We start from the raw sequence: 11538 nt of genomic DNA on the forward strand, positions 1-11538 counted from the left end.
AACTCAGCACTTCCATTATGTCTAAGAGTCTCAAGAAATCAAGCAGAGAATAATTTTTTCATCTGGGACTACAAAGTACAGACACTCAGAATGTGGTTGCCAGAACTGGATATTCAGAGCACTAATTTCTCAGCTTCCAAAGGTACTGCCATAGAGAATGGGAAGCAGTTGATAATGAGAAATAGTACTGAACACAAATAGCATACAAAATATGACTCGCCTGTGTCTTGGATAAACTTAGAACAGAACTTACATACCACTGTGACTGGACACCACAGAAAAACCTTGAACAGAGGGGGGAATTGATGTGGTGGTGAAAGGAGAAGGAAGGCCACAGATCCTAATATTTAGTGCTTCAGCCTGTCCAAAATGTGTTAGTAACAGTGGTGCTTTGGTGGGAGCAGTGAAGGCACACTTTAGAGGAGGAGGCTCACCTGAGGCAGTGCTCCATGTGCCCTCTCCTTCAGGAGGTGGGAGTTGCTGTTTACTCTTGCCCTTCCTTCCTTTTTCTTCATGCGGCATTACCTAGAGCAGTGGTCACCAACCTTTTTACTCACAGATCACTTTTTGAATTTAAGGGCAACCCAGGATCTACCCTGTCCCTTCCCTGAGGCCCCGCCCCTTCCCCAAAGCTCCGCCCTGCTCACTCTATCCCCCCCCCCATTGCTCACTTTCCCCCACCCTCACTCACTTTCACCAGGCTGGGGCTGGGGACTGGGGTTTGGCAGGGGTGCAAGCTCTGGGCTGGGGCCGAGAGGTTTGGAGTGTGGGAGGGGGCTCCAGGCTGAGCCTGGGGTGGGGGGTTGGGGTGCAGGAGGGAGTGAGGGGTGTAAGCTCTGGAACGGAATTTGGGTGCAGGAGGGGGCTCCAGGCTGGGAAAGAGTGTTGCGGTTCAGGAGGGGGTATGAGGCAATGGCTACGGGAGAGGGGTCAGGGTTGGGGCAGGGACTTGGGGTGCAGGAGGGGGTTTTGGGTGAAGGAGGAGGTATGGGGTGCTGGCTCTGGGAGTGGCTCAGGGCTCGGGGTTGGGACGTGGGCATGGGCTCCCACCAGGTGTCACTTACCTCGGTCAGCTGCCAGTCAGTGGTGCAGTGGGCCTAAGGCAGGGTCCCTGCCTGCCCTGGTCCCACGCTGCTCCCAGAAGTGGCCAGCATGCCCCCACAGCCCCTGGTGCGGGGAGGAGTTCTCTGTGTGCTGCTCCTGCCTACAAGCATCGCCCCCACAGTTCCCATTGGCTGCAGTTCCCCATTCCCGGCCAATGGGATCTTCAGGGGCAGTGCTTGCAGGCAGGAGCAGCACATGGAGACTCCTGCCCCCCACTAGGGGCTGTGGGGGCATGCTGGCTGCTTCCGGGAGCAGTGCGGGACCAGGGCAGGCAGGGAGCCTGCCTTAGCCCCTCTGCGCCACCAGACTTTTAGCAGCTAGAGATTGCAATCAGCTGGCAGAGGCTCCAGGATCATCCAGTCGATCGTGATCTACGGGTTGATGACGACTGACCTAGAGGAAGAATGGGTATCACATGTTGCATCTGGATCCAGAACCCGGGGCTTGTTTTCACCACTGCCGCCAGTTTTCATGCTCCAAGATGTTTTTCAGAGCAAGGATCATTTCAGCCAACAATGAAATATGGCCACTTCTGGAATGGATCATGGTGTGCACACATATATACACACCCTTTAAACTGCCCCGGCATGTTTTTTAGAACAAATACATCATTGCCAATCCAAACTCGAGTTTGGCAGATTATGATTTAAACAAATTAGAATATAGCTGGGACACTGGCATTAACAATCTTCCTCTTACAGAAAATACTATCCACATGATCCATAATGAAGAAAACTGGGGTTTGGGGGCTTTTTTCTTAACTGGGATGGATTCAAGCTGGTGGCCTAGAAGTGAGAACTTCTATATCCTATTGCCAACCCCTCTGAGACATCCTGTCCACCATTTTTCCTAACATTTAAATGTTTATTTTACTAGTACATTCAGCATGTTACTAATGTAAGATAAGTTAAGGTTAATAACTTTTACAATGTCCACAACCTGCCAAAGGCTGTATACTTTGAGGTACAAGCAGTATGTAAAATGCTTTGACACTGAAACCAATCATCTCGCCGTACCATCATGCTCATATATATATATATATAGTATGTTTCAATTGCAAGTCCTGGGGGAATGCTTGCATAATTTGTTCTGTCTATTCTTTAATAAGACAAAAAGGCCAAATTCTGCCCAAACATACAGCTGACACTGACGTCAATGGGAATTTCACATGTGTATCTGATAGTAAAAATTGACCCCAAGAAGTAAATAAATCCTCTATTTAATGAGAGCAAATAGATTTGTTTCAAATTACAGCACTTATAAAGTATCAGATAAACACTTTGCTCCTTCATAGCCCAATGCAATAAATACTCAGAAACCATTGTGCATGGAGAGAGCACTTACATGATGCTCTTTGTGGCCTGGTCTACACTATGACTTTAATTCGGATTTAGCAGCGTTAAATCGAATTAACCCTGCACCTGTCCACACAACGAAACCATTTATTTCGAAATAAAGGGCTCTTAAAATCGATTTCTGTACTCCACCCCGATGAGCGGGGTAGCGCCAAAATCGATATTGTCATTTCGAATTAGGGTTAGTGTGGCCGCAATTCGATGGTATTGGCCTCCGGGAGCTGTCCCACAGTGCACCATTGTGACCACTCTGGACAGCAATCTTAACTCCGATGCACTGGCCAGGTAGACAGGAAAAGCTCTGCGAACATTTGAATTTCATTTCCTGTTTGCCCAGCATGGAGAGCACAGGTGACCACAGATAGCTCATCAGCGCAGGTAACTATGCAGGCCGATAATCGAAAAAGAGCACCAGCATGGACCGTACGGGAGGTACTGGATCTGATCGCTATATGGGGAGAGGATTCAGTGCTAGCAGAACTTCGTTCAAAAAGACGAAATGCCAAAACTTTTGAAAAAATCTCCAAGGGCATGATGGAGAGAAGCCACAATAGGGACTCAGATCAGTGCCGCGTGAAGGTCAAGGAGCTCAGACAAGCCTATCAAAAAACAAAGGAGGCAAATGGTCGCTCTGGGTCAGAGCCACGGACATGCCGCTTCTACGCCGAGCTGCATGCAGTTCTAGGGGGGGCCGCCACCACTACCCCACCTCTGACCGTGGATTCCGAGGTGGGGATAATCTCATCAGCTACACCTGAGGATTCTGCGGACAGGGAAGAGGAGGAGGAGGAGGACGAGCTTGTGGAGAGCACCCAGCACTCCGTTCTCCCCAACAGCCAGGATCTTTTTCTCAGCCTGACTGAAGTACCCTCCCAAGCCAGTATCCAAGACCATGACCCCATGGAAGGGACCTCAGGTGAGTTTACCTTTTAAAATATAAAACTTGTTTTAAAAGCAAGCGTTTTTTAATGATTACTTTGCCCTGAGGACTTGGGATGCATTTGCGGCCAGTACAGCTACTGGAAAAGTCTGTTAACGTGTCTGGGGATGGAGCGGAAATCCTCCAGGGACATCTCCATGAAGCTCTCCTGGAGGTACGCCAAAAGCCTTGCCACAAGGTTTCTGGGCAGTGCAGCCTTATTCTGTCCTCCATGGTAGGACACTTGACCACGCCATGCTTGCAGCAAGTAATCTGGTATCATTGCCTGACAAAGCCTGGCAGCGTATGGTCCCGGTGTTTGCTGGCATTCAAGCAACATCCGTTCTTTATCTCGCTGTGTAATCCTCAGGAGAGTGATATCACTCATGGTAACCTGGTTGAAATACCGGAATTTAATTAAGGGGACAGAGGTGGCCATTCCTACTGGGCTGTTTGCCTGTGGCTGAAAAGAAAGCCTTCCCTGCAGTTAGCCAAGTGCGGGGCGGGGGAGGGAGTTGGCCCTGAGATTTTCGCGTTTGGCTAGCAGGGATCTTCCCTGTTACCAGCCACGTGGTGGGGGGAGGGGTACAGCGATCATCCCAGAGAATTGGATGGGGGTGGGGGGTTAGTTTGTTTTCTGCTGCTGAAGGTTAACAGGAAAACCGCAGCAGTCAACGGGCTTCGCTTGGTATGTGGGAAAGGAGGGCGCAGAAGCCAAAAGACAATGGCTTACCATGGCCGCATGCGAGCTGAATTCTATTGCCCGGACCTGCGTCTGTGATCTCTAATACCAAAGCCACAGGCACTCAATATTAAGACGGAAAATGCGACCTTGTACTGAAATCACATGTGCTATGTAATGTGAATAGTGTTGTTCACCATGAAGGAGTATAAGCATTGTTCTGTAAAATGTATCATTTTAAAAACTTCTCTCCTTTTTTTCAACCCTCCCTCCAGCAGCTGCAAATTTTTCAAGCCTCCCTCCTCCATCCCGAAGGCTATCTCAGATAAGGCGGCGGAGAAAGAGGACGTGAGACGAGATGTTCACGGAAATAATGGAATGCACCCGCAATGAAAGAGCTCATTTGAATGAGTGGAAGGACACGGTATCTAAATTTAGGAAAGATGCCAGTGAATGTGAGGTCATGAGGGACGCTCGAGATGAGAGGTGGCAGGCTGCAACGCTGGGGCTGCTGCGTGATCAAACGGACATGCTCCAGCGTCTGGTGGAGCTTCAGAAACAGCAGCAGGATAACAGACTGCCTCTGCAGCCACTGTATAACCTCTCTCCCACCTCACCATGTTCCATATCCTCCTCACCCAGATGTGTAAGAACGCGGGGGGGGGGAGGCTCCGTGCACCCTCCCACTCCACCCCAGTGGACAGCCCAACCAAAAGGCTGTCATTATATTGAATTTTTTCAGTGGCCTTTTACTTCCCTCCTATCCTCCTCCCAAACCTCACCCAGATTACCTTGTCAGTTCTCTCCCTATGTTTATAATCAATTAATAAAGAATACATGATTTTTAAATGATAGTGACTATTTCCTTTGAAAGCAAGCTGGGGGAAGGAGGAGGGTGGGTTCCTTACAGAGAATGAGTCAATAAAGGGGGTGGGTTTTCATGAAGGAGAAACAAACAGAAATTTCACACTGTAGCCTGGCCAGTCATAAAATTGGTTTTCAAAGCTTCTCTGATGCACAGCGCTTCCTGGTGTGCTCTTCTAATCGCCCTGGTGTCTGGCTGCGCGTAATCAGCAGCCAGGCGATTTGCCTCAGCGTCCCACCCCGCCATAAAGGTCTCCCCCTTACTTTCACAGAGATTGTGAAGCACACAGCAAGCAGCAATAACAATGGGGATATTGGTTTGGCTGAGGTCTGAGCGAGTCAGTAACAATCGCCAGCGACCTTTTAAACGGCCAAATGCACATTCTACCACCATTCTGCATTTGCTCAGCCTGTAGTTGAACAGCTCCTGACTCCTGTCCAGGCTGCCTGTGTATGGCTTCATGAGCCATGGCATTAAGAGGTAGGCTGGGTCCCCAAGAATAACTATTGGCATTTCAACATCCCCAACAGTTATTTTCTGGTCCAGGAAGTAAGTCCCTTGCTGCAGCCGTTTAAACAGATTAGTATTGCTGAAGACGCGAGCGTCATAAACCCTTCCCGGCCAGCCCACGTTGATGTTGGTGAAACGTCCCTTGTGATCCACAAGTGCTTGCAGCACCATTGAAAAGTACCCCTTGCGGTTTATGTACTGGGTACCCTGGTGCTCCGGTGCCAAGATAGGGATATGGGTTCCATCTATCGCCCCACCACAGTTAGGGAATCCCATTGCAGCAAAGCCATCCACTATGACCTGCACATTTCCCAGAGTCACTACCTTTCATAGCAGCACCTCAGTGATTGCTTTGGCTACTTGCATCACAGCAGCCCCCCACAGTAGATTTGCCCACTCCAAATTGATTCCCAACTGACCGGTAGCTGTCTGGCGTTGCAAGCTTCCACAGAGCTATCGCCACTCGCTTCTCAACTGTGAGTGCTGCTTTCATCTTGGTATTCTGGCACTTCCGGGCAGGGGAAAGCAAGTCACAAAGTTCCATGAAAGTGGCCTTACGCATGCGAAAGTTTCACAGCCACTGGGAATCGTCCCACACCTGCAACACTATGTGGTCCCACCAGTCTGTGCTTGTTTCCCGGGCCCAGAATCAGCGTTCCATGGCTATAACCTGCCCCATTAACAGCATGATCTCCAAAGCACCGGGTCCCACGGTTTGATAGAATTCCATGTTCATATCCTCATCACTCTCGCCGCCGCGCTGCCGTAGCCTACTCCTCGCCGCCTGGTTTTGCAGGTTCTGGTTCAGCATAAGCTGCACAATAACGCGCGAGGTGTTTACAATGTTCATGACTGCTGTCTTGAGCTGAGCGGGCTCCACGCTTGCCGTGGTATGGCGTCTGCACTACTCACCCAGGAAAAAGGCGCAAAACTGCCGTTGCTTCCCTGGAGAGGGGGGAGGATATACCCAGAACCACCCGTGACAATGTTTTTGTCCCCATCAGGCATTGGGATCTCAATCCAGAATTCCAATGGGTGGAGGAGACTGCAGAACTATGGGATAGCTATGGGATAGCTACCCACAGTGCAGTGCTCCAGAAATCGATGCTAGCCCCGGTACTTGGACGCACACCACCGAATTAATGTGCTTAGTGTGGCCGCATACATTTGACTTTATACAATCTGTTTCCAAAATTTGAATTATATAAATTTGGATTAATCCCGTAGTGTAGACATATCCTGTGTACCTTGTTTTTGCCCTCCAGGCACTGGTTTACTACAACAGTGAGTGATATGTCTATATGAGCATGTGTTCTGCATTTTTATTATAGCTTTTCAATAGCAAAAGATATAGTGAAGGTTACCATGGGGCTTCCTTTATGACCTCTATTTTCACTTGCTCATAACTTTCTGAAATCTCTTCCTTTGGGGTTGAAACGTTGTATGCTATATGTCAGTCTGGAGGTGAATTTTTCTGGAGAGCTTGAAGGAAAGCCAGGGAGGTTTTTGAGTTACTGAAGAATGAAAAATACATACATTTTTAGCATTTAAAACCCTTTATACTCACCAGTAACTCTAACAGCTGGGAAAAAAACCCTCCACATTTTTCATGTGAAGTCCTTTATTGAAGAGACCCTTTGCTAGGTTAGTGATTGTTCCAGAGTGAACAATCAGATCATGACATAACTGTAAAAGTAAGTGGTTTCCTCTATAATGGGGCTAAAACCTTCCTCAGAAGGATACCACTAACCATGGGAAACTCTACTTTCCACAAGTCAAAGTATAATTAAACTGTTTGAGAACATCAGTTGTTAAAACATAATGCAAGAACTGGGAAGCTGCTGATACTTACCTTGAGTGTCCTCTTTGGAATCTGGAGCTTCCTGGAAAGGAAGCACAGCTTCTGTCTTGGTGATCTTATATTGGGAAGGTACATTGACCTTAGACCTGAGGTCTTGGGGGGAATTTAGGTCAGTACCTGAATGGCCATTTCATTGCAGATGTTATTTGCAGTAATTATAAAATATTATTTGTCAAGCATTTTTATATTGTAATTTTAATGGAAAAGATTTCTTAAATTCCTTTTTGAGAAGGGATTGTGGATCATCTACTTCCAAATAGGGTATGTCTACACAGTACCGAGCCCGCAAGTCTACCTGGCAATGAATCAGTCTCATAGCCTGAGCCCTGCAAGCTCAAGTCGGCTGGCACAGGCCACCCACGGTTTTTCTTTGCTGTGCAGATATACCCTTAAAAGCAATGCTGAACTACTAAACGATAATTCTGTTAGAGTTTAGGAGATTGAAAATGTGGAAGCTTGCTTCTAGAAGTAAACTCTAGGGCAGAAGTTGCAATAACTGTTAATGCTATAAAATAGCAGATAAGTGACTACTTTATTTTTATATTGGGCATTTACCCGTCTCCTTTTTAAAATAAAAACAATTTTATATAACAGTTTTATATGACCTTTTTCTTAATGAGACATATCCCAAATTGTCACAAATAAAAGAGGCTGAGATTAATGGCAAACAAACAACATTTTATGAAGGACTTAATTAAAGGGTTACAAAAAATATTCTCTTACTGTCCACAACAAACTCACTTTCACTAATATTTATACCTTGACTCCTGACATCTGAGCAATTTACTGGCAAACTTAATTCCATTTGTACAGAGACTTTAGGCTACTGTCACAAGAATGAGAACAGAAGGCTAGGATTAATTTTCTGCATAAAGTTTCTGTTGAGAAAATAAAGTGATTGTTTTTGTTTGTTTGTTTGTTTGTTTGTTTGTTTGTTTGTTTGTTTGTTTGTAGTCTGTAGCAGCACAGAGGTTAGTCATTCAAATGTCAAAAAAAATCCTAGAAATGTGCTAGGATGTTTTTATTTAATTCTCTTCAGAAAGTGCAAATCACAGAGCAAAACATATATCAAATCCTTACTGTCCCCAAGACAAAAAAATCACGTTTTTTTTAAACAGCATTGCTAGTGATGGATTGTTTGCAAAGGCTGGATATAATAGTGACTAAGAAGAGCTCAGTCCAACTTTGCCATATTGTTACTCCAGACTCCATTTAAGGCATAAGGATCAGTGGGGCGTATACTTTACTCTGGCCATTTCCTTCATGCCAACAGCAGCTGTCAGGGGTTGGCATAGGAGACATTAAGGCTACATCTACACTATAGCCAGGATCGACACTCTGAGATCGATCCACCTGCAGTCGATTTAGTGGGTCGAGTGAAGACTCACCAAATGGACAGCAGATTGCTCTCCAGTCGACCCCTGTGCTACCCCCGAACAAAAGAGTGAAGTAAGTCAACTGGAGAGTTTCTCCCATCGACCTCCTATGGTGTAGGCTCCGCGGTAACCCGACCTAAGGTACGTCAACTCCAGCTTTATTCACGTAGCTGGAGTTGCGTAGCATAGGTTGACTTATCGCAGTAGTGGAGACATAGCCTAAGATGACTATGCCATGCAGGGGGATGCCCATATGCTGGCCTGTTGCACTTGAGATGAAATGTAAAAATAATTCAGCATTTCCTTGGGTCAGAGAGAACTTTTTTGGATATATATTTTTTTTATTTTGGTTTTAATGACTTCAACAAAACCTTCAACATAAGAATATAAAACTAAATCCCGGTTTCATTTACACTCATGTTCCTGATAGTATTGTTGCAAGAGGGATAACATTATAATATCCTTAACAGAATCGTATATATGAAAAATAAAAAGACCTAAAATAACAGATAATTATATTTGCCCTCCTAGCACACTGCTGGTTTGTTCCCTACATTTCATTTTCTAGAGTATTGATTTTTTCAGTTCAGTCTCACTTTTCCTTACAAACCTAACACAAAGATAAGTGTAATATCCAAGACAGTAAAAGGTCAAGTAAGGGCATACAAGTTTTGAAGATAAACACTAAAGTTAAATGTAGTACTCTCTTAATCCAGGATTAAGTGTTCATTAGATCTTTTGAGAGCCTTCAGAAAGCCTGTCTTGTCTTCCAACTACATCCAGGTCTAGCGTATAAAAAAAATCAGTTCTAAGTATTATATTAAACTCTTCCATGTAGGGATTATTTGAGTGCTTCTGGTCATTTGTTGGAATAATTCCGTGAACTAGTCTCACCAGATTCCTTCCGTGGGGCACCCTCAGGCCTTGGGATGGGTCCCTGCACTCACCCAGGCCTGTGTTTCATGATGGTGGGATGTTCCACCACCCCAGTTCAGCCATAAGAGGTCCAGCCCCCTGGCTCAGCCCTGGATAGTTTACTTCTTTCAGGCTTGCTAAATAAAATTAACACAAATTAATTGTGTCATGGATGTGGTAAGGCTCCCCTCCTGCAGAGTGCTCCTGATAAGCAGTGGCCCAGCTAGGCTCACGGGTTAATATGGAGAAATAGTCCCCTCAGAAGTCCTTCCTTCCTTCAGGGAGGTGTCACCTGGCAGCATCTGAGGAGTGCTTGCCTTCAGCCAATCCTCTCTCTGGCAGATGAAGACTGGAGGTCTGCTCTCCTCTTTGGTCTGCCAGCAACTGCTCTAGGTTTCCCCTTTTTAAGCTACTCCCTCCAAGTCTGACATCTCTCATACAGGTGTGGTTGGGCAGAGACATCTGCCTCTGGAATAATCCTTAATAGTCTGTGGGTGATAGATGTTCGTATGGTCTTCATTTTGAATAGATCAATACCTTCTTCAATAGATTGGATATAAAATTTGTGCCTTGGTCAGTTAGGATCTCTTTAGGCACACTGGGAGAGACTTTTAGCAGTTCTGATGCAAGTTTTCTTAGCAGGAGGTAGAGTGGGATTGCGTCCAGATATCAGGTGGCATAATCAAGTATGTCCAGTACATATCCAGTTGCACTCTTTTCTAAGGGTCTGATCAGATCCATCCCTACTCTTTAAAAAGGCATGTCCACCACTGGGAAAGGGACTAGAGGGACTTTGGCCACCCCTTCAGGGCCAACAAGCTGGCACTCAGGACAGGAGCTGTAGAAGTCTTTGACCTCCTGGTGAATCCCAGGCCAGTATAAGCAATTTAGGATCCTGGCCAAGGTATTCTCATGGCTGAGATGGCAAGAAGAGGGAACAGTATGAGCCAATCACATGACCTCACACCAGTGAGACCAGGGAATCATCCTATGTACCCAGACTTCACCAAAGAATCTCTTCTGCAGACTGATGCCTCTGAAGTTGGGTTCAGTGCAGTCTTGTCCCAGGTGGCCAATGGTGAGGAACATCCTGTCCTCTGCCTAACATGCAAATTGTTCCCAAGAGAAAAGGCTTGCTCCATAATAGAGAAAGAGGGCTTAGCTATGAGGCATCAGACATTACCTTCTTGGCAATCAGTTCACCCTAGTCACGGATCATGCCTCTCTACAATGGTTCCATGCCATGAAGGACACCAATCCCTGACTCATGCAGTAGTACCTCTCCTTTCAGCCCTTCTTGTTCCATGTCCAGCATAGTACTGGGAGTGCTCACCAAAATGTGGACTTTTTCCTCCCAAGTTGGATGACAGCCAAACACTCCCTCATCAGCTCTGATCAAAATTGTGAATTGTGGAAATATTCCAAAACCATAGATAGTTTTGTGTAAATAAGTCCTGTCTCAAAAGCCTGAAGTATAATTCATGTCTGTAAATTGCTGCAGTTACTGTATTTATAAATTGTTCTGAAATGTCTTTATGAGCTCATTATGAGACTAAAGTGATACTCAGATATCCAGTACTGAAGGAAGACTGTTTAATATACTGTACAAATTCAACATAGTCTTGGTCTGACAAACTAAAATGCTTAACTTGCTTTAAAATATTTGAAATCAGATTTGTGTCCCTCCTGCATGAGACCGTCTTATGTCATTTATTCCTGATGCTTAAGAAATAGATTTTGTTTTAAACCACAGTCCAGATTTTAAAAAGTTTCTCAAACTTTCTAAAATACAGACCATGTACAGGCTTTCACTAATCCTCACTAGTATACTAGCTACTCTACAGTATGGCTCTCAGCTGTACCAGTGGTGAAACCTATTTTGACTTGGGGCCAGGATTGGGCCCTATGGAGCTGCCTGCAGAGGCTGCTCTGAACCTGGACCTCCCACTTT

The 11538-nt window shown here is 45.8% G+C and overlaps 1 protein-coding gene across 1 annotated transcript; it reads left to right on the top strand.

Moving 5' to 3' along the window:
• The first annotated feature begins 2489 nt into the window (after window positions 1–2489).
• LOC135983781 (myb/SANT-like DNA-binding domain-containing protein 2) lies at window positions 2490–4900 on the top strand. The gene is made up of 2 exons (XM_065597104.1): window positions 2490–3375; window positions 4336–4900. Exons 1-2 carry the CDS (start codon window positions 2844–2846, stop codon window positions 4410–4412), a joined length of 609 nt encoding a protein of 202 aa, XP_065453176.1. The 5' UTR covers window positions 2490–2843; the 3' UTR covers window positions 4413–4900.
• The last annotated feature ends 6638 nt before the right edge of the window (window positions 4901–11538 follow it).

The sequence above is a fragment of the Chrysemys picta genome, chromosome 1 (genome assembly GCF_011386835.1).
Source record: "Chrysemys picta bellii isolate R12L10 chromosome 1, ASM1138683v2, whole genome shotgun sequence".
Lineage (NCBI taxonomy): Eukaryota > Metazoa > Chordata > Testudines > Emydidae > Chrysemys > Chrysemys picta.